This window comes from Pristis pectinata, chromosome 11 (assembly GCF_009764475.1).
Source record: "Pristis pectinata isolate sPriPec2 chromosome 11, sPriPec2.1.pri, whole genome shotgun sequence".
Lineage (NCBI taxonomy): Eukaryota > Metazoa > Chordata > Chondrichthyes > Rhinopristiformes > Pristidae > Pristis > Pristis pectinata.
Genome location: NC_067415.1, coordinates 85,228,522 through 85,252,051, shown reverse-complemented (window position 1 = coordinate 85,252,051; position 23,530 = coordinate 85,228,522). Strand labels below are relative to the sequence as shown.

Below are 23,530 nucleotides of genomic sequence, written 5' to 3'. Positions count from 1 at the left end.
TGATTTATGTCCCGCTGCAGTCTTAAGCCACCTTCCTCGTTACGCACAACACCACCAATTTTTGTGTCATCCTCAAACTTATCAATCATTCTTCCAACATTCATATCCAAGTCATTAATATATATCACAAATGACAAGGGTCCGAGCACCAATCCCTGCAGTACCCCACTGGTCACAGACTTCCACTCAGGAAAGCATCCTTCCACCACTACTCCTCTCACCAAGCAGAGGGCTTCCTCCTATACCAATGTTCCTTCCTCTACATTTTTCTTAGTTATCTTTCTTTAGGATTCTGCTGGCATATCTCCATCTTTAGTAATCTTTTTAATGCTTTTATCCCAATCAATCATAAAACTAAGAAGGCCTTTCATAAATCCAGTATGGAACTTGACAAATATCTTTCCCCCAAGGGTAGTGAGAACATGGACCTGGTTCCCACAGGCAGAGGTTGAGGAAATAAACTGAGATGATTTTTAGGGACTGAGTCTAAACCTGGAACTCCTGACCCAACAACACTGCGGAAGGGGGGGGGGGGGGTGGTGGTGGGGAGGTGGGGGCAGGGTTGGGGGTGCCGCAGCGGTTCAAGAAGGTGGCTCTTCTTGGAGATGGGCAATGGACACTGGTTTTATCAGCGACATGTACCTCACATAAATGTTGGGTATGCGAGGAGAAAGGAATAGGGATAATGCTGACAGAATTAATGAAAGGATGGTGAAGGCTTATGTTGGACATAACACACTGCACAGACCATAGGGCAAAATGGACTGCCCCTCTGCTATAAACTTCCATGCAAGTGACTCGCCTGTCTGGAGCTAGTGACTGAAGCAAATAGAAACATGTGGGAAAGAGATGAAAAACTGAACCAAATCTGGTCCATTGCCACAGTGACTGCTACCTGCCCACGATGCCTCCTGTTGTTTTGATTCAGCTGAGCCAGCATGATTTGTTGATCCAGGAGTTCAGCCCTCTGTTGCCTTTGAATCTCCAGCGTTGCACCCATTCCTATGGGAGTCTCGTGGGTGGGATCAGTGGATGATAAGAGAGGTTCAAGGGTAAACGAGGCACATCTGGCCAGCCACTTGGGCACGTAAAGCAACTGCTGCACCTTCAGCACATTGCAATGGTACATAATCCCAGAGAGCTGAAAAAGATTGAAAAGCAAATGGTTGTCACGATAAAACTAAGCGAGCTGTTGTGATCTTCAAATAGAAGCACATAACAATAATACGACCAAAAGGAATGTTTCTCAGTCTAAGGTCTGGTTTCTTACATTTGGTCAGAAGAGGTGGAATCCTTATGGGTGGAGCTAAGAAATAGCAAGGGTGAAAGGACAATAATAGCATTATATATAGGCCCCCTAATAGCAGTCAGGATGTGGACTATAAGTTGAAGTTAGAAATAGAAAAAGCGTGTCAGAGTGACAATGTTAAGGTAATTATGGGGGATTTTAACATGAAGGTGGACTGGGAAATCCAGCAAGGCAGTAGATCTCAGGAGAGTGAGTTTGCACGGTAGCGTAGTGGTTAGCACAATGCTTTACAGTGCCAGCGACCCAGGTTCAAATCCAGCCACTGTCTGTAAGGAGTTTGTATGTTCTCCCTGTGTCTGTGTGGGTTTCCTCCGGGTGCTCCGGTTTCCTCCCACATTCCAAAGACGTACGGGTTAGGAAGTTAGGGCGTGCTATGTTGGCGTCGGAAGTGTGGCAACACTTGCGGGCTGCCCCCCAAAATCACTACGCAAAAGAGGTATTTCACTGTGTGTTTCGATGTACACGTGACTAATAAAGATCTTATCTTATCTTGTGGAATGTCTATGGGACGGCTTTTTGGAGCAGCTTGTTGATGAGCCCACCAGGGGATCGGCTGTTTTGGATTGGGTGCTGTGTAACGAACCGGAGGTGATTAGGGAACTAAAGGTAAAGGAACCATTGGGAACTAGTGATCACAATATGATTGAATTCAGTTTCAAATTTGAGAAGGAGAAGCTGATAACTGATGTATCGATATTTCAGTGGAACAAAGGAAATTACAGTGGCATGAGAGAGGAGCTGGCCCAAATTGATTGGAAGAGTATGCGAGCTGGAGGGACGGCAGAGCAGAAATGGATGGAATTTCTACAAGAAATAAGAAAAATGCAGGATAGATATATTCCAAGAAAAAAGGTTTTGAATGGAAAAATTGCACAAATGTGGATAACGAGAAGGGTGAAGGCTAAAATAAGAGCAAAAGGGAGGGCATACAAGGAAGCAAAAATTAGTGGGAAAACAGAAGACTGGGAAACTTTTAAAAACTTGCAGAAAGAAACTAAGAAGGTCATTAGGAAAGAAAAGATGAATTATGAAAGGAAGTTGGCAGATAACATTCGAAAGGATACTAAGAGTTTTTTTAAATAGGTAAGGAGTAAAAGAGAGACACGGGTTGATATGGGACCAATCGATAACGGTGCGGGAGAGATTATAATGGATGATAAAGAGATGGCAGAGGAACTAAATGAGTATGTTGCATCGGTCTTCACTGTGGAGGACATCAGCAATATACCGGATAGTCAGGGATTTCAAGGAATGGAACTGCGTTCAGTTAAGATTACTAGAGAGAAGGTGCTAGGAAGGCTAAATGGACTAAAGACTGATAAGTCTCCCGGACTGGATGAGGTGCATCCCCGGGTTCTGAAGGAGGTAGCTTTAGAGATAGCGGAAGCACTGGTGATAATTTTCCAGGAATCGATAGACTCCGGCATGGTTCCGGAGGACTGGAGGGTCACAAATGTAGTTTCGCTGTATAAGAAAGTTGGGAGGCAGCATAAAGGAAATTACAGACCTATTAGTCTGACGTCGGTGGTGGGAAAGTTATTAGAATCGATCCTCAAGGATGAGGTTATGGAATACCTAGAGGTGCAAGGCAAGACAGGTCCAAACAAACATGGCTTCGTGAAGGGAAGATCCTGCCTGACCAACCTATTGGAGTTTTTTGAGGAAATCTCAGGTAGGGTGGATAAGGGAGAGGCTGTAGATGTTGTGTATTTAGACTTTCAAAAGGCCTTTGACAAGGTGCCGCACAAGAGGCTGATTAATAGGATGAGAGGTCATGGAATTACAGGTAGGATAACAGAATGGGTGGAGCACTGGCTGGTTGGCAGAAAGCAAAGGGTGGGAATAAAAGGATCCTGTTCTGGTTGGCTACCAGTTACTAGTGGTGTTCCGCAGGGGTCGGTGTTGGGGCCGCTTCTTTTTACCCTGTACATTAACGATTTGGATGATGGAGCAAATGGTTTTGTGGCTAAGTTTGCAGACGACACCAAGATAGGTGGAGGAGTAGGGAGCATTGAGGAGACAGGAAGGTTGCAGAGAGACCTAGATAGTTTAGGAGAATGGGCAAGGAAATGGCAGATGAGATTCAATGTTGAGATATGTGTGGTTGTACACTTTGGAAACAGAAATAAGCGGGCAGATTATTATCTAGAAGGGGAGAAAATTCAAGTACAGAAGTACAAAGGGACTTGGGGGTACTCGTGCAGGATACCCTAAAGGTTAACCACCAAGTCGGATCGGTGGTAAGGAAAGCGAATGCTATGTTGGCATTCATTTATAGGTATAGTGTATAAAAGTAAGGAAGTGTTGATGAAGCTCTATGGGGCACTAGTGAGGCCTCATTTGGAATACTGTGTGCAGTTTTGGGCCCCATATCTTAGGAAGGATGTGCTGATGTTGGAGAGGGTTCAGAGGAGATTTACGAGGATGACTCCCAGAATGAAAGGGCTTACATATGATGAGCGTTTGTCGGCTCTTGGACTGTACTCACTGGAGTACAGAAGAATGAGAGGGGGCCTCATAGAAACATTTAAGATGTTGAAAGGACTGGACAGAGTAGATGTGGCCAAGCTGTTTCCCTTGGTGGGTGAGTCCAGGACCAGAGGGCACAATCTTAGAATTAGAGGGTACAGGTTTAAAACAGAGATGAGGAGAAATTTCCTCCGCCAGAGGGTAGTGAATTTATGGAATCCCTTGCCACGTACAGCAGTGGAGGCCAGATCATTGGAGGCGTTTAAGGAGGAGATAGATAGATATCTAATTAGTCAAGGTATCAAGGGATATAGGGATAAGGCCGGAAATTCGGGTTAGAATAGATTTTTTTTCTGCTCATGGAGTAGACTCCCCCCCCCCATTTCTCATTTCTTTTTCCCTTTTTTTTCTTTTTCCCCTTTTCTTTGGAGCAGACTCGATGGGCTGAATGGCCTTCTGCACCCTTGTCTTGTGATCTTGTGAAGCAAGATGGTTCAAATTCTGGACTGGGCAAAATGTTTTTATTTTAGATTCAGCACTAACTGTCCCTTTCATGAAAGGTCTCTGCATCTTTTAACATATATCTTTGCTTAGACATCATAATCTAAATTAACCTGAAGTAATATCTGAACAAAAAGGTGAATCAAACAAAACATTCTGCATAATTATTATACAAAACATAACTAGACATTTGGTGATAAGAGGCAGGTGAACTGCACAATTGTCTGCTTTTGAGTCCCTGATGGATGAAGTTGGGTTTATGAATAACCAGATGATGATTCACTCCACTCAGTCCAGACAAGTAAAACAAAATTCAATGTGCACAGCTGCTCCCCTTCCCAAGGAAATGTCTCTCTCCACAAACTGGACGTAAATTTATCCTTGTGTTTCCGTACTTTGGTTCTGACCTTCACTCTTCACAGACCGAGTTAACTGGCGTTTTGCAGTCAGAAGTATAACCCAACCTGTCTCATTATTTCTCTACATCCCCTTTCACTGGCCATAATTAGTGCTCAAAACATATTGTGCTTTCATTTCCAGTATTTGATTCAATGCTGATGGGCAAATAGGCCAGCCAAATGAGACTACATCTTACATGAATACTTATGAAGGCTGGGTTTTGAAAAAAATCCAGCCCAGCTGCATATCACATTTATTTAACAGTGCAGTTCAATACTGTACGTACAGAGAACAGCCATTTCTTTCCTGTCCATCCCCACTGCCATCAGGTTCTTCATAACCCCAACTCTACCTCGGACTATATTTCCCTCAACTTGCACTAATGTTTATTATTGTTTATTTTGTTGTGGAAGTTATATGTAATTTATGCCAATTTACGTTCATAAAATTTATGTCTGTCATGGTTTGTAATGTTCTGTGCTGCTGCTGCAAAAGCTAATTTTCATGGCATTTGTACACTGGTTATGTATGCCCGTGACAATAAACTTGAACTTGATGCATCCATCCTCTTCACCACCTAGGTATCTCCCATAGGGAAGAATAAGATCATCAGACCATAGGAAGTAGGTAAAAGAATCCCAATTCAGTCCCTCAAGTCTGCTCCACCAGTCGATGAGATCATGGCTAATCTGACATTTCTTGTACATCGTTCTGCCCTTTTACCATAACCCATGATTCACTTATTAATTAGAAATCTATCTCAGCCTTAATTATGCATACCTCTACCTCCACAGCTCTCTAAGGCAGGGAGGTCCAAAGGCTGACAAAGCACTGAGAGAAGAAATTATTCCTCATCTCGATCTTAAATCAACACCCACTTACTCTGAGACAATGTCCTTGGTTCTGGACTCTGCCAGGAGAAGAAATCTAGTTACATTTTCCAGTTTGAATTACATTTGTAATACCCAGTGGTGGGGTTTCGATACCAGCAGGGTTCAGTAGGAATTAAAAAGAGAGACACAAGAGACTGCAGATGCTGAAATGTGGAGAAAAAATGAGTTACTGGGGGAACTCAGCGGGTCAGGCAGCATCTGTGGAGGGAAATGAACAGTCGAACTTTTGGGTCGAGACCCTTCATCTCGTTCAGTAGGAATGCTGTGCTCTTTCTGAATTTTCCAGAACACTCCAAATAAGCATGGTCTCGTAGCAACATGTTCTCGTAAACCTGAAGTCAACAGGAATCATACCTCACAGTTTAACATTTTGTCCAAAGGGCCACAAAATGAGCGATTTCAGGATTGATTTTTGTTTATTAGAGTCATACAGCACAGTAGCAGGCCCTTCGGTCAACTGAATCCACACTGGGGACAATGGACAACAGCCAATTAACCTACCAAACTACACATCTTTGGGATGTGGGAGGAAACCAGAGAATCCAGGGAAACCCAGATGGCACAGGGAGAATGCCCAAATTCCACACAGACAGCACCAGAGGTCAGGAATGAACCTGGGGCTCTGTAGTTGTGAGGCACCATTGTGTTGCCCATTTATGAGGTTCACTCTCAAAGCCACCACCCATCCCTAATTGGCACGATTGCTTGATCACTCCACAATATTTAAGAGTCAACCACATTCTCTGAGTCCTGAATTGATCCAGGTGAGAAAATAAATGGTCAGTCCTGATGAAGGGCTTTGGCCCAAAATGTCAACTGTTCATTTCCCTCCACAGATGTTGCCTGACCTGCTGAGTTCCTCCAGCATTTTGTGTGTGTTGCTCCAGATTCCAGCATCTGTAGAATGTCCTGTGTCAGACGAATGGGTTTAACTGGACAGCTCTTTCAAAGAGCCAGGTGAGGTATGATAGGCCAAATAGTCTTCTGCTTTACTATAATATGTGAAGTAACAGGAAATTGTACCTTCATTCTTTTCCAAAATGACACCAGTTTTACTAATCTTTGTTCTTTATCGCATTTACCTACATTGTGGTTTGCACATTTTAAAAAAAGCCTGATTTCTATAAAGGATGCTGGGTAAGTTGTGAGGTGATACTTCTGTGGAAATAGTGTTATGACTTCCTGAGTTGATTGAAAGCTATGTTAGAAAATAGATTTGAAGCATAAAAATCATTTTTCGAATATATTAAAAAAAATATTCTGCGCCTTTGTGTGCAACTCCCTAATTCTCAATATAATTCTAACTCCAATTAATTAGCCACCATGCAATATATTTGTGAAACCTTCCTAGAGCCAATGTTATCAACCAAAGTTTTTGATCACTCCTCCATTGACGTCCATTCTTTTCATGTTAGTTAGGTGCCACAGAATATTTTTCATGTTAGAGGGACTATTCAAATAAAAGCTGTTCCTGAGAAGTATCAAATATTAAGATGCTGTTCTTTTGATTAAACAAAAAAGTTGGATTTAATTTCCAGATGTTTGTTGTAGATCATTAAATTTTCAACAATAAAAGTACAATAGCCTCAGAAGCCTAATTTAGCTTTTGCCCTTAGAATCTGACTCTAAAGCACCATATTTCCTACCCAAACTTATCTTCATTCATCCATAGGTAATTCTTAATTATAAATGGAATTTGTGAAGTACCATATCGACTAGGCTGCTTCATAATTTGCTTTTCTAAATTTCTTGCCAGGGCATAATCTCACATTTTACTCCCTCTGCCATTTTTTTTGCGGATTCACTTCACATTGCTATTCTTTTATAGACTCTTTGAGTCTTCTTCACAGTTTATTTATCCACTTATGTTTGTATGGGCAGCAAACTTGACTGCAATACACTTGGCCCATTCATTTCAGATAATAATGTGGATTGTAAATTACTTATGACCCAGCACTGATCCCTGCAGCACCAAATTACAGCTTGCCAATAAGAAATTGAGCCATTCTTTCCAGCTCTCTCTGTTTTATCAGTTGACTAATCCTCTAACCTTACATTACGTTCAAACTCATGAGCCTATCTTATGCTGAAATCTTTTTATGTGGCACCTTATCAAATGCCTTTTGGAAATCCAAACAGGAAATGTTTACTTGCTCACCCTCATCTCTTGTTTATGTCCTAAAGAACTCTCATATATTTGTTAAGCACGATTTCCCTATCATAAAACCATCCTCACTCTTCCTAATCAAGTAAGGTCTTTCTTATGTCTTTATATTGTTTCTGATGCACAGTTTTGTTTCTAAGCAGAAGGATTTAATTTATTTTTAACTATACTACTTCTCCACAGGAAACTCCCTGGTAAATTTAAAGTCCTTTGGAAATATCACATTGTGCATCTAAATATCAACCAACCATCTGTGGAAAAGTCTTTCTGCATCCATTTCGGTCTGAGGAGGTTGAAAAAGCTCCAAGTTTCAAAACAAACTGTACTACTAAATCTACAGGACATGGATTTCATAATGTCATCCTGAGATTACATTAAATTTTGTTTAAATTCCACCATAGATCATTTTGCCAAGACTATCAATGAAGGCAGAGCAGAAGAGGCATGAGGCTCTCCTATGCCTTGCATTGAGTTAGAAGGAAATAGAGAACAACATTTTGTTTTTAGCCTTGAAAGGAGGTGAATGAGATGGAAGGAGCAAAAAGAAATGATAGCAAAATGCACAGAGAAGCTAAATTACAAACACTATTTGAAATTCAGAAAAAAAAAGTCTATTTCCAAAGCAACTTTCATGACTTATACTCACCCCAAAGCTCTTTATTGCTGCCAAGGTACATTCAAAGAGTAGCCACTATTGTCATGTTAGAAAAATTACTGCCAATTTACGCCCAGTCCAAAAAATAACAATGAGATAATGATCACCTGAAGTGGTGGCCTCTTAATGTTGTTGCTCATCTTTCAAATTGTTATGAGGTTATTTACATTTGGGAGACCTGATGGGACATTGGGTTAATGTCTCATCCAAAAGATGATATCTGCAGCATTGCTTCAGTTCTCAGATCATCAACCTGGATTTTCTGCTCGTCTCTCCAGTGGGACTTGAACACACAACCTTCATACTCAGAGAAGAGAATGCTAAAACTCAGAATTCTAGACAGGAAAATCACTACAAAGGTATGCTTGACACAACAACAAATGTGTTTATATAGCACCTTTAAAATGATAATGTTTCAGAGTGTTTCATGCAAACCTGAAGGCATGTACCACCAGGCTCAAGGACAGCTTCTACCCTGCTGCTGTAAGACTATTGAATGGACCTCTTGTACGATAAGATGGATCCTTGACCTCATAATCTACCTCGTCATCACCTTGCAGCTTATTATCTGCCTGCACTACACTTTCTCTGTAACTGTAACACTTTATTCTGCATTCTGTTATGGTTTTCCCTTCGAAGTGCTGATGTGATGAAATGATCTGTATGGATGGCATGCAAAACAAAATTTTTCACTGTACCTCGGTACATGTCACAATAATAAACCAATATACCAAATAAGCTCACTAAATTTGATACCGAATCATGTTAGGATGAATGAAGACAAATGGCCAAAAGCTCAGCCAAAGAGACAGGATTTACCAAGCAACAAATGTACAACTTTATGGGATAAAATAAAATTTTACATTATTTGCATCCATCAGCTAACATCTCAACTATTATAAAACCAAGCCAGGGGTTTTGGTTGACCAACTGTTACTTCTGCAGTGTTCCCTCTCAAAATGAAGACACTATCTGGTCAAGTGAAAACTCAATAGAAAACACAGTTACACAGTTGTGAAATCCTTAATCATGTTCTGCTTACATACATTCCAATTGTCAAGCTCGTAAGTACAGATAAGATGCACATTTATCTTTGGCCAAGGAAGAAGGTTGTAAAGAGCATCTGAAAGAAATCAAGGGAAGGGTAGCAAGGAGCAGAGCTTCATGGAAGGTGCTAAAGACTGGGCGTTCTGAAGTCCTCACAAGGCCAAATAAATTTTTAATCAATGCAAGCCCAGACCAATGCAGAAAAATACTTTAAAACAAAGTTTATTGAGAGGCATCAACTGGCCAATGTATCATCTGCTTTATAAAACTGGGTCAGGTGCTGGTTTCCTGATACGTCACCAGTTTTGCATTGTTGTCCTCCTAAAGGTAAGATACAATCTGAAAGTTTGTCACACATTCAACAAAAATACCATAAGATTAACAAGTATTTTATAGAAAAGGAGCTTCAACTCTTCTTGCTAGTATCAGCCTTAATCTATAGGTCATGAACTCTGAGGAAGATGATTATGAGTTTAAGTTCCATTGTGGAGAAGAGGATAACACAATAAGTGCAATCCTGAAGGAGTGCTGTACAGCTGGGGGCACAGTCTTCAAATAAGACAGGGACGCATCTATCTTTTCCACAGTCAGAACCCTGTGACTCAATATAAAATATAGGGGCCTTGGTGTCTCGCTTAACGCTTAACATCCAACAGACATCTTTAAGAAAATAGATAACCTGATCATTATCACATTACTGGTTCTTGGAGCTGTCATGCACAAATTAGCTAACATGTTTCTTTAATTGCAACAGTGACCACAGCTTGTCCCCATATAATGAACAGGTTTCGTTTTTACAGACGTCCATATGTCGATTTTGTCCGTCAGTCAGAAAATACACAAAAATCACTCGATACGGTAATCATACCTCCACAGTACTGTAATGAATGGCATCAAAAGCAGAAAGAACCATTACAAAAAGTGGGGATAGAGAGAGAGGAAACTAGTTCTGCTGTTTGTAGATGTATGTATGTACGTTGGACTTTTGAATATAATAATATTATGGGAGCTTGCTCATACATAGAGGTGTCCTTAAGTCGGGTGTTTGTAACCCGGGGGCAGTTGGTATATTTCAAAAGTACCTTGTTAGTCATAAACAGTTTGGCACAAGCTAAAATTTTGCTTTTATAAGTGTAAGACACGTCTCTCTTTTTCTCTTCTCTGATATTAATGACCTTATTTTTGGACAATAAGAGTGCTGAGTGATTGGAGTCATGTGTTTTGATAACCCACAGGATTTGAGTATGTGAAATTAAAATATTTATCTCAATGGATAGATTAACTAACCTTCTATAAGGCCCTCCCACACTTATTAGAACAAAGTTAACTATTACATCCATAGAGATCCCCTCTACACATTCCCAGATTTATTATATCATGGTGCGACTTCATAGTTTGAATGGCGACCGAGAAGCTGATGGCAATAGGCCAAATCTATCATTGGATGAGCAGAAATTTTCTCCATTTGAACAGTGGAAGACCGAATCTATCATCTTCAGTAACAATCAGAATATATATTCTTTGTTGACTGACTCTGTCCTTCTCTCCGTTTGTAATGTTAGGGCCATATTTGACTCCCAAATGTGCGTAAGACCACATTGAGACGGGCTGTTTCCACTGCAGTAACATTCTCCATCACTGTCCCTGCCTCAGCTTAGCTGCTCCATCCCTTCACGTTACTTCACCTGGACTATTCTAGTGCACTTCTTGACAGCTTCACTCAACCTACGTTCAGCAGTATTAAAAACTTTAAAATCTGTTATTAAATGGTATCAGGGCATGTATAAAATAATAGAATTGGGCAGAGTGAACATGGATTTATGAAAGGAAAATCATCTCGAATTTCTTGAAGTTGTAACTAGTGGAATAGACAAGGGGTTATCAGTGGGTGCGGTGTACTTGGATTTTCAGAAGGCCTTTGGTAAAGTGTCACACAAGAGGTTATTAAACAAAATTATAGCATATGCATTTGGGGATAATATCTTGGATTGGTCAATGGACCGCAAAACAGAGAGCAGAATCACATTTGGGTTACAAGGAATGCCATGACGACTGGTTCTGGGGACTTCAATCTGTGTCGATGATTTGGACGAGGAGACCAGGTGCACTATTCTCAAGTTTGGTGATGATACCCAGCTGGATGCCAGTGTGGGTTGTGGGGAGGATTCAGATTCCCTTGAAATCTCTTACCTCACACCTTATACCTACACCCTTTTGTTTTAGGTACTCCACCAAGGGAAAAAGATTTTTACAATCTACCCGATCTACAGTATCTCTCTCATGATTTTATATACATCTATCAGCTTATCCCTCAGCCTCATCCACTCCAGGGAAAACAAATTTGGTTTATCCAATCTCTCCTGATAACTGAAATGCTCCAATCCAGGCAACATTCTGGTGAGTTCACGCAGAGGGTGGTCCGTATATGGAACGAGCTACCAGAGGAAGTGGTTGAGGCAGGTGCAATAACAACATTTAAAAGACATTTGGATAGGTACGTGGATAGGAAAGGTTAAGAGGAATATGGGCCAAACAGGACTAGCTCAGATGGGCATCTTGGTTGGTGTAGATGAGTTGGGCCGAAGGGCCTGTTTCCGTGCTGTATGACTCTGTGAATCTCCTCTGTACGCTCTCCATTGCAATCACATCCTTCCTATAGTGTGGCAGCAGGTCTATACCTGATACTCCAGTTGGAGCCTAACCAATTTGCGATAACATGATGTCCCTGCTCTTATATTCTCTGCCACGGCTGACGAAGGCAAGCATCCCATATGCCTACCTCACCACCCTATCTACCTGTGCTCCCACTTTCAGGAATGTAGACTTGTACCCCAAAGTAACTCTGTGCAGCATCACTCCCGAAGATCCTATCATTTACTCTGTATGATCCACCCTTATTTGACCTTCCAAAATGTATCACTTTGCACTAATCATCCCCTGCTATACTCTTCCCAGATGTAGACAATGCAATTCTGTATCTTCACCAACAAGTTTTAGGATTTCAGCAGGAATGTTGTCTGCTTCCGAGAACTTGCTATTTTTGAGTTCAAATGAGGCATTCTTGATTTCTTGTCAATCAGGAATGAAAGCAAGGTTGGCCAAAGCAGTTGCTGTGGTATGGAGTGAAGGGCACTCACATCAAGGACAGAATCTTTGATATGTTCCTTCATGTGGGCATTGACTGTCTTCCTGACCCTCATGAGTTCACCCCCATTCTTGGCTCTTTGTGGGGTGGGGCCTTGGGTGCTTGGACTGTAGATTGCTTTTGCAGCGTTGAAGAACCCACACGTCACGACTGAACCACATGAGCCTCTCTTCCCTCAATCCACCACCTATTCTTAAGGTTATGGGTTTCCTGCTGGACCTCTTTTGCCTTCATATTGCTGAAGAACCATATATTTTCCCTTGAATAAAGGCAGAGCTTCCAATCCAGGAACACCTTACGTTTGCGGTTGATGAGCTCCTCATCTCCTTGCCCTTCTCATCAAACCTGCCCTGGTTCTTCTTGGTGGAAAAGCCAAGAGTTCCCTACTAAGTCACTCTCAGTCTTCTTTCTTTGAGACAAAAGAAGCTCAGGTGATTCTGCCTTGGTATAACTTTGCAGCTTTGGTATCATCTCGTAAACCTTTTCTGCACCCACTCCAGTGCCTCTGTTGATTTTTTTTCCAAATGGTGGGCCAAAATTTACATTACACACTATGTGTGGCTTGGACCAATTTGATCTTTATGTTCTTCCTGTTTCGTTTCTGATTCTGGCCACAATGATTTTCACCTCCATTGAACCAGCATTTGATTTTTTATTGCATTTTAGAGAATCAAAGCTCAAAAGAAGATTTCAATGAGTCCCATTCCCACCCCTACTCAGTTCCTTCCACACTGCTTTGCAATTTTTCCTTTTTCAAATATTTATCCAATTCCCTTTTGAAAGTTCCTGTTGAAGCTGCTTGTACTGCCCTTCCAGCCAAGGCCTGAAGCTCTGAAATTCCCCTCCTTTTTCTCTTTTTCCTCCTTTAAGAAGCGCTTTATTGCCGATCAACTCTTTAGTCCCTGGATCATTTCTTGTGGGTCATGTCAAAATTTTGGTGAATACTCGTCAAACTTCTTGGGATATTTTATTATGTTGGAGGTGCTATTGTAGCGGCTAGCTACACACTACGAAATGAAGACACAGAGTCGCTGGTTTCGAAATCAGAGGTCGAATGCCGACCGGGGCGTGGTGCGCCTTTAATAGCCAAAAACTTCCCGGGCTACAGTTCCCACGCTGACGTCACGCGCGGGTCACCTGACCTTTCTGCGCATGGGCTTTCCCAGCCCAACGCTGGGGAAGAAGGAGGGCCCCGCACCATCTTGGATCGGGGCCTCCAATGACGTCGCGATGTCGGGAGCCGGTTCGATGCCGGTGCGGTGAGTCGCTACACTATGTAAATGGAAACTGTAATTGTCCGAGAGATAAATATTGGGTAACACCTGCGCAATGTCTCCCTTGTTCTTGAAATCCTGTACTCAACTCTCTGTTTGACTTAAACCCACAATCCTCTCTGGATGCTAACCTCTGAGTCAAGAACGCAAACTGTAGTGCTTCAGTAATTGCTTAATCAATATAAGATTTCTGAACATAGAACGTCCTTGACGTGAGGGAAGCATTCTCAAAAGACAGCAATGCAAACAGCCAAATCCATCCCCGGCCTGAGTAAAATGTCAAGCAATAGCAACCCCATGAGAATAGGCACAGCTCATTTACTTTGCCTCTGATTTGCTGCCTACCAGTCACTTGCTGTTCTTTGCATTTCAATGCTCTCATGTGGACAAGACTGTCAGGTAAATTCACATGGCAATGGTGCTGAAAAAGGCTTCACAGTGGATAACAGTACAATTCATGAAGGGTCTCGATCCAAAATGTCAACTGTCCATTTCTCTCCACAGATGCTGAGTTCCTCCAACATCCAGATTCCAGTATCTATAGTCTCTTCTGTCTTCATTATTCGTATAACCAGCCTAGATTTAACAGTGCTTCTTGATAATATGCTCAGTTCAGCCCCAACACTGTTAAAGCCACTAATAAGCACTATTCTGTTGGTGAAGTACAAGCTGAAGATTGAAAAATTCACCATGTGGCTTTGCAACATCAATGAATCTTTATCCTTTTTATACTCTGACTTAAATTGGATAATCCTTCCATCATCATAGCATTTGCAATAACCCATGTAAGATCTGTTGCTTGAAAGTGTATTACTCAAAGGAAGTTGCTGTGAGAAATGATGAATCCAACAAAGTGTTACCAATTCATGTCAAGGATACCTCTGAGCAAGCATGCAACATTCCGGTGAGCAGGTTCAAGGACAGCTTCTATCCCGCCATTATAAGACTATTGAACAGTTCCCTAGTACGATAAAATGGACTCTTGACCTCACAATCTACCTCGTTATGGCCTTGCACCTTATTGTCTGTCTGTACTGCACTTTCTCTGTAGCTGTTACACTTTATTCCGCATTCTGTTATTGTTTTACCTTGTATTACCTCAATGCACTTCATAATGAATTGATCTGTATGAATGGTATGTAAGACATATTTGTCACTGTACCTCGGTACATGTGGTATTGGTATTGTGACAATAATAAACCAATTTTCCAATTTAAATGGACTCTTTTCCAGGACAGGTGAGACCTGTACAAGAAGAACAGGCTGCATCTAGACTGTAGGAGCATCAATATCCTTGCAGGAAGGTTTGCTAGTGCTGCCTGGGAGAGTTTAAATTCACGTGGTGGGGGTGGGAACCAGAGCAGTAGGTCATCAAGTGGAGGGATTGAGGGAAAGGAAGAGGTTAAGTCAAGTGAGTCAAAGAGGAAGGGCCAGGTTAATGAACATGATGGGACTAAAGGGGTGAAATGTATTTATTTCAATGCAAGGGGTATTTTGGGTAAGGCAGAGTAATGCAGACCCTGGATTAGTGCATGGAACTAAAATGCTGTGGCCATTATAGAGACTTGGTTGAGAGAAAGGACAAGACTGGCATCTCAACATTCCAGGGTTTAGATGCTTTCCAAAGGATACAGTAGGATATTGATCAATTGGAGATATGGGTGGAGAAATGGCAGATGAAATTTCATCCGAACAAGTGGGAGGTGTTGCAGTTTGGGAGATCAAATGTGAGGGGGAAGTATACAGTAAATGGCAGGACCATTGATGTACAGAGGGATCTTCGGGTGTAACTCCATAGCTCCATGAAAGTGGCAACACGAAATTGGGTGGTAAAGGCAGCATACGGTATATGTACCTTTATTGGTCAGGGCATTCAGTGTAACAGTTGGCAAGTCACGTTGCAGCTGTAAAAAACTTTGGTTAGGCCATACTTGGAGTATTGTGTGCAGTTCTGGTTGCCGCTATACAGGAAGGATGTGGAGTCTTTGGAGAGGGTGTAAAAGAGGTTCACCAGGATGTTGCCTGGATTAGAGATTATTAGCTACAAGGAGAGGTTGGACAAATGTGGATTTTTTTTCTCTGGAGGCTCAGAGGAGACCTGATAGAAGTATATAGGTAAAATTATGAGAGGCATAGATAGGGTAGATAGTCAGAATCTTTTTCCCAGGGTGGAAATGTCAAGTACTTGAGGGCATAGGTTTAAGCAAGAGGGGAAATGTTTAAAGGAGGTTGGGAGGCAAGTTTTTGTTTTACACAGGGAGTGAGAGGTGCCTGAAACGCATTGCTAGGGGAGGTGGTGGAAGCCAAAACAATAGCAACATATAAGAGTCATTTAGACAGGCACACGGACAGGCATGGTATAGACCATGTGCAGGCAGATTGGCAACGTGGTCAGCATGATATTATGGACTGAAGGGCCTGTTCCTGTGCTGTACTGTTCTATGTTCGAATTATGGATTTTTCTCACCAGTTAGAATGAATATAATGGATTATTTGAAGATTTTTAGAGAGTTTGATGGAGTACAAGTTGAGAAGATGTCACTGGTAGATCAGACCAGAATCAGGGGTCATAAATACAACATAGTTACTCATGAATTCAATGGAAAATTCTGGAGAAACTTCATTGCTCAAAGCTTGGTGAGAATGTGGAACTTACTTCCACAAAGTTGAGGCATATAATTGTTAAGGGGAAGCTGGGTAGGTACGTGAGAGATAACTGAATAGATGGTTGTCTTGTGATCGGTGTTTATGTGGGAGAGCACTCATAGGTCAAATGGCCTGTTTCCATTATTTAAAGTCAACATAACTCATGAAAGATGCACAATTACCACATAGCATTTAAATACCATCACAATAAATGTAAAATTCAAACAACTGAAAATGAACTTCTTTAAACCAAGAAGAATGCTTACCAATCCACTGAACGCCAAGATCCATATATTGGTACTGGAAGTCAAAAGCTGCAAAGTTAAGCAAAATCATTAATTAGCAACTGCAGAACAACTGGAATTAAAGTCCTTATTTCTCAGTATTGAATAAGGTAACTTGTTTTATATAAATCTTCAAGAGAGGAAAAGGATTAATTCTAGCGACAGCATCAATGTGTTCTTGAGATCAGACCTGCATGGCATGAACATTTCAGCCAAAGAACAGTATGGAGCATAGGGAGAAGGGAGAAAGAAGAGGGTGCTTACTCTGTTAATATCTGTGATCACTTATCAATTAGTCCACTTGTCACTTGATCATTACCTTTGGCATGCTATTGGCCAATTGCCTGGCTCATGATATGAACTTAGGGTATGCTGATAAATAGCACCTCAGCTTGCTCCCCAGTTAGATCATGATCCAGCCATATACTCAATCCCCCCCTTGTTTCATTGAATCTTCTCATACATTTATTAATATTAGCTCCAAAGTTTGTAATAACACCTCCGGCCTCAACAGCTTTTTTGGGAGAGAGCATTCCAGAATTCCTGTAGCTTCTGCATAAGATCACTTGGCATGCCTAGCTCCAATCTTAAAACAGTTAATTCTCTGTCTCCAACCTTCGGGGGACAGAATTTCCATTTATCCACAATAGTTAGAGTGGTATCTGAAAATGATGACTGTTGGAGGGATTCATGTAGCAGGTGGAAACTGCAACAATCTGGACTGGGCTGGGCTAAGCAGGCTGGAAGGTCACAAAGGTGAAGAGAAGTGTCAGTAGGGTAAACGTCCCTCTGTCAATAAGAAATAGCACAACTCTATTTGATGTCAGTACTTGGGTTGGAAAGAAGGAAGGACTGCAAATTCAAAGGGAGATTAGTGCAAATAAGTTTCAGTTAAACTTCCAGAGGTTGAATGATTTTATGAATTCATTCCTGGGATGCAAGTATCACTGCCAGGGCCAGCATTTATTGCGTTCTTCAACCGCTTCTCGTGAACTTCTTACACTACTGTAATCCTTGTGATGCAAGTACTTCCGCCTTATTGCTGGGTAGACAGTTCTAGGTTTTAATCTGGAACGGGTCTATGTTTCCCCAGAGAGTGATGAGAATACAGAAGGCGTTCCTGCAGAGAATGACTGAGAGGAATGACAGAGATGCATTTAAGGAGAACATCACAAACATTGAATTCTCCCACTTTAAGTAACCCACACCCCCCAACCATGCTTGTTTTCTTCTTCCCTCTCCTAGCCTCTCTCTCATTTTTCTATCCTTTTTATTCCCTTTCTCTCCTTATCTTTGACCCATCCCCCGGTGGATCTGCTCTCCCCACCTCCGCCGCACCTGCCTATCACTATCTCTTACCTGCATCTACCTATCACCACCTTGTACCCACCCCGCCTTCCCTCTTTTGCCCACCTATCACTGCTCTGCTTTTCCCTCCTATATATTGGGCTTCCCCTTTTCCTATCTTCAGTCCTGAAGAAGGGTCCTGACCCGAAACGTTGACCGCCTGCTTTTCTCCACGGATGCTGCCTGGCCTGCTGAGTTCCTCCAGCATCATAGTGTTTTAAACTTGCATCCACATTGCACCTTGAACGTAGTACAAATGGGCCAAAGTACTTCCCAAGAATGCTAACAGACAAAATTTGAGACTGAGCCAGAAAGATAAATGAGATGAAGTGACCAAAATCTTAGTCAAACAGGTAGGTTTTAAAGAGCATTTTCAAGGAGGAGAAGGTAGAGAGGCAGAAGGGCTTGGGGAGGAAATTCCAGAGTTCGGAGACCCAGTGCCAAGGCACTCCTGTCATTAGGGCATCAATGAAAATTGCAAGTGCGTAAGGAACAATTCAAGGAACCCAGAGCTCTCCAAGTACTGCGGAGCTGAAGGAGTTCAAGAGATAAGGAAAGATGAGGTCAGAGATTGGAAAGCAAGAAAGAAAATTTTAAAATCGAGATGCTCCCAACCTGGAAGCAGTGCAGATTATTGAGCATAGCTATGAAAACATTTGATATGAGTTAGGACACAGGCAGCAAACTTCTGGATGAACTCAAACTACAAAGGATGGAAAGTGGGTATCAGCCAAAAAAGCATCAGTATGATGAAGATTCTCCAACCTGGAAAATTAATTGTTTCTCTTTCCACAGATGCTGTCTGACCTGCTAAGTTTTTTTCCAGCATTTTCTGTTTTTATTTCAGATTTCCAGCAGCTGCAGTTTTTTCCATTTCCAAGCAGTGGAATAATGTATTTTACAGGGAAGAAAAGAAGGACAACTCTGAAATAAAACTGGTCTGTGCTGCTGAAAGAAGAGGTCTTAGCTATATATGGGGTGGTTGGACAGGGTGGATTTCATAGAATAGAGCCCAAGTATTTTGCCGAATGTCAGACACCCAGTCTGATTTAGTTGGCAGCATTCCTACCTTAGTCAGAAGGCTGAGTTCAAGTTACGCTCCTATGACTTGACAATAAAAATACAAGAGGACATTCCAGTACAGCAATAAGCAATACTACACTGTCAAAGGTGCTACCTTTAAGCCGAAGCACAATCTGATCTCTCAAGTAAATGAACAATCAGGGGAATTCTGGTATCTTGGTCATGTTGTTTTATTCTTCAGCCAACAGCACTGAAACAGATTATCTGGTGATTATCATGATGCTGCATGTTGGAGCTTGTTGAGTACAAACTGGCTGTCCAGTCTCCTACAGTAACTATGGATGGTAATGTACTTTTGAAGAGCAGAATACTTGAAAGGGAAGTGAAGTTCTCAATTTAAACACAAGATGTTCCTTTTTCTTTTGCAGAGATATTGATGATAATGTTTTAACTTATTACATCTGTTTGTTTTTTTAAATAATGTAACTATAAGGCTGACACCTTTTGTTTTGCTTATTAGTGGGATCCGATCTTTGCCAGAGAAGCAAGCATTTAACACCTAACTGAAGAGTATGGACCCATAAGGTTAAGTATGTCTCTTCTATCTTGCTGCCTGACTCGGTGCCCACTTTTGGCAACTCCACTTTTGATAAACACTTGTTTCTTTAAGGCATGCAAAGAACTTTCACAGTCTGTATATGATGGTGAAAATGCACAGAGGATTAGCATTGCAATAGGAAGTTCAGAGGTTGAGAACAGTGAGGAAACAAGAACTGTGAGAAAAATTGCAGGAAAAAAAACACAGAATTAAGGGTGTGATTCTCTCTATCACCAATTTATACTAAAAGTGATCCAACACTGCTATGAGGCATAATCATGACTCAGGTTGCACAGGTGTGGATATCATTGATAAAGCCAGCATTTGGTGCTAGTCACATATTGACCTTGAACTGAGCGACCTGATGGGCCATTTCAAAGGGCAGTCAAGAGTTAATCATGTTGTTCTGAGTCTGGAGTCACGTGCAGGCTGGACTGGGTAAAAGCTGCAGACTTTTTTCCCCTGAAGAGCAGGACTGAACCAGTTGGATATTCCATAGTTACATGGCAGCCATTATATAAACTAGCTTTTTATGCCAGATTTATTTCAATTACCTGACTTGAAATTTCTCAGCTCAGGTACTCAGATCATTCATCCAGGCTTCTGGTATATTGGCCCAGTAGCATAACCGCTATATACATAAGATTCTCTAGTTAAAAAGATTTCCATTGATGATCATCAATTGGAACTTCAAACCAAGGATATCCCATCAGCAGCTTGATGCTGGTTACTTTCACTTCACTAGACATTAGATCCAATCACATACATACCTGCAGACCCACAATATAAACGAGAGTTTTGTTTGTTATGGAGAATCTGCCCAGGATTTGAGTCACTTGAACACTTGGAATGGAGTAGTAAAAAGGCACAAACAATCCAAAGACAGGACCTAGACTGGAAGGACAGAAGAAGAGCAAAAGTTAAACATCTAGTGGTCAGAGGTGGGCACCCTTTGGAAATTTGTGTCATTTTTTCCATGTTTTCAAACTTTTCCCTTCTCAGGTACCTTGCCTTCTTCACATAGGCTAGCAGATATCAATATAAACTCAAGTACTCTCCCAATGTATCAGGGTAGTTTACCATTTTTACCACAGGGGCACACCATATCCTCTCTAAACGTCAGCTGTTTTGTCTTTTGTAGCCTTCAATAAATTGAAAATCAGGCTGTAATCTCACCAAGGTCTTTTAGGTTTTGTTTATAGAGAATGGCAGCACAATGGCACTACTGCCTCACAGCTCCAGCAACCCGGGTTTAATTCTGACCTCTGGTGCTTCCTGTGTGAAATTTGCATTCCTCCTGTGGCCATGTGGTTTTTTTTCCTGGTGCTTCAGTTTCCTCCCACACCACAAAGACATGTAAATTTCAGTTATATAAGACATTGGTGAGGATGCACTTGGAGTATTGTGTACAGTTTTGGTCACCCTGTTATAGGAAAAATGTTATTAAACTAGAAAGAGTGCAGAAAAGATTGCCTGGACTTGGGGGCCTGTGTTACAAGCAGAGGTTGTGTAAACTAGGATTTTATTCCTGGAATGCAGGAGATTGAGGGGTGACCTGATAGAGGTATATAAGATCATGAGGGGCATAGACAGGGTGATAGTCTTTTTACCAGCTACACACAAGAGGCCATTGGTTTAAGATCAGAAGCAAGAGATTTAAAAGGGACATCAGGAACAGCTTCTACATGCAGAGGGTGGTACGTATTTGGAACGAGCTGCCAGAAATAGTGGTTGAGGCGGGCACATTAGCAACATTTAAAAGCCATCTAGATAAGTACATGGATAGGAGAGGTTTGGAGGGCTATGGGCCAAATGCAGACAGATGGGACTACCTCGGCATGGAAAAGTTGGGCCGAAGGGCCTGTTTCCATGCTGTATGACTCTAGGTTGGTGAGTTAGTTGCTCCTAGTGTGTAGATGACAGGTAGGATTTGCGGGTGTTTGATGGGAATGTGAGGAGAATAAAATAAGATTAATATAGGATCGATGTAAAGGGATGCTTGGCAGTCAGAGTGGACTTGCTGGGCCAAGGAACCCATTTCTGTAGTGTATGATTTCATAACTCCATGAAAAGAATACACAGTTATCTTGTGAGGGAAGAGAGAAAATGTGGTAAGTATATGGAACCAGCTCCCACAGAGAGTGATTGTGGTGAACAGCAGACATGAGCTTAAGGGAACGCTGGATAAACATACGATATAGAAAGGAATAAAAGGAGACGGTGATTGGGTTCGACAGTATAAGCAATGGCGAGAAAGCTCATGTGGAGCATAAAAATCTGCATCAGTTGGGCTGAATGGCTGCTTCTTTGTTGTAAAATTCAATGCCAAGGTATAAGATCTGTCTTGTCATAGTTATCACAGCCAAACAATCTTCCAGTGTAGTTCTGAATCTTATTTCCAAGACTTCTTTTGTGTTACTGTATTCTGATCACAGTGTTTATTGTTTCAGACTGAATGATACAGGACTCAAGGAACTGAGTTATAGGGAGAGGTTGGCCAGAAAAATGAGGAGGAATGGGTTGGGTACAGGCAGCTGGGATCAAGGGAATCACTGGAGGAGTATGGAGAATGCAGGAGTGTATTCAAGTAGGAAATCAGGAAGGCAAAAAGGGGGGCATGAGATGGCTTCAGCAGAGAACATTAGGGAGAATCCAAAGAGATGTTATGCATACTAAGGGAAAAAGAGTAAATAGAGAGAGAATAGGGCCCCTCAAAGACCAATGCAGACATTTATGTGATTAGTAAGTTTGCAAATGACACAAAAATTGGTGGAATTGAGGATAGTAAGGAAGGTTATCAAATGATACAGCAGGCTATAGGTCAGCCGGAAATTTGAGCAGAGAAATGGCAGATGCAGTTTAATCTGGACAAGTATGAGGCGTTGCATTTTGGGAGGTCAAATGCAAAAGGAAAGTAAACACTAAACAGCAGGACTGTCAGGACTATACAGTGATATACAGAGGGATCTTGGGGTGCAAGTCTACCGCTCCCTGAAAGTGGCAACAGAAGTATAAAGAAACCTTCATCAGTCAAGGCACTGAGCATTAAAGTCGGGAAGTCATGTAGCAGCTGTATAAAACTTTAGTTAGGCCACAGCTGGAGCACTGTGTGCAGTTCTGGTCACCACATTATAGGAATGATGTGAAGGCTTTGGAGAGAGTGCAGAAGTTTTTTCCAGGATGCTGCCTGGGTTGGAGTGTATTACCTACAAGAGGTTGGACAAACTTGGATTTTTCGCTGCAGCATTAGAAGCTGAGGAGCAATCTGCCAGAAGTACATAAATTATGAGAGGCGTAGATAGGGTAGATAGTCAGTATTTTCCCTAGAATGGAAAGGCCATATACTAGGTGGCATAGACTTAAGATGAGAGGGGAAAGTTCAAATGAGAATTGTGAGGCAAGTTTTTTTTTCAAACAGAGTGGTGGGTGTCTGGAATGCACTGCCAGGGAGGTGATAGACGCAGATACAATAGCAATGTTTAAGAGGCATTAGACAGACACGTGAACAGGCAGGGAAAAGAGAGATATGGAACATGTGCAGGTAAATGGAATTCATTTAGATGCACATCATGGATGGAGCTGAAGGGCTGTTCCTGCATTACACTGTTCTATATTCTAGGTACGAGTGTAACAATATACAAACACAATACAGACTTTAAGCATTAGTAATCAACAGGATATTGCCAGTACAATGTGTGAATCATATTTTACATATGTAAAAACAAGTTAATAGGTATGAAGACAAAACAATTTTCAAGTAAATGCCGCAATGAGTG

The 23,530-nt window shown here is 41.6% G+C and overlaps 1 protein-coding gene across 4 annotated transcripts in view; it reads right to left on the bottom strand.

The window, feature by feature from the left end:
- The window catches only part of ubac2 (UBA domain containing 2), a 153,880-nt gene that overhangs the window by 52,395 nt on the left and 77,955 nt on the right, over window positions 1-23,530 (bottom strand). For all 4 annotated transcript variants that reach the window (XR_007957114.1, XR_007957115.1, XM_052025627.1 and 1 more), the window contains exons 5-7: window positions 20,525-20,648; window positions 16,769-16,816; window positions 896-1,141 (exon numbers count right to left, since the gene is read on the bottom strand). Coding sequence is in view for 2 of the 4 variants with exons in the window: in XM_052025627.1 (XP_051881587.1) it covers window positions 896-1,141; window positions 16,769-16,816; window positions 20,525-20,648 (418 nt within the window). In the remaining 2 variants the exon portion in view is untranslated. The remainder of the gene's footprint in view (window positions 1-895; window positions 1,142-16,768; window positions 16,817-20,524; window positions 20,649-23,530) is intronic.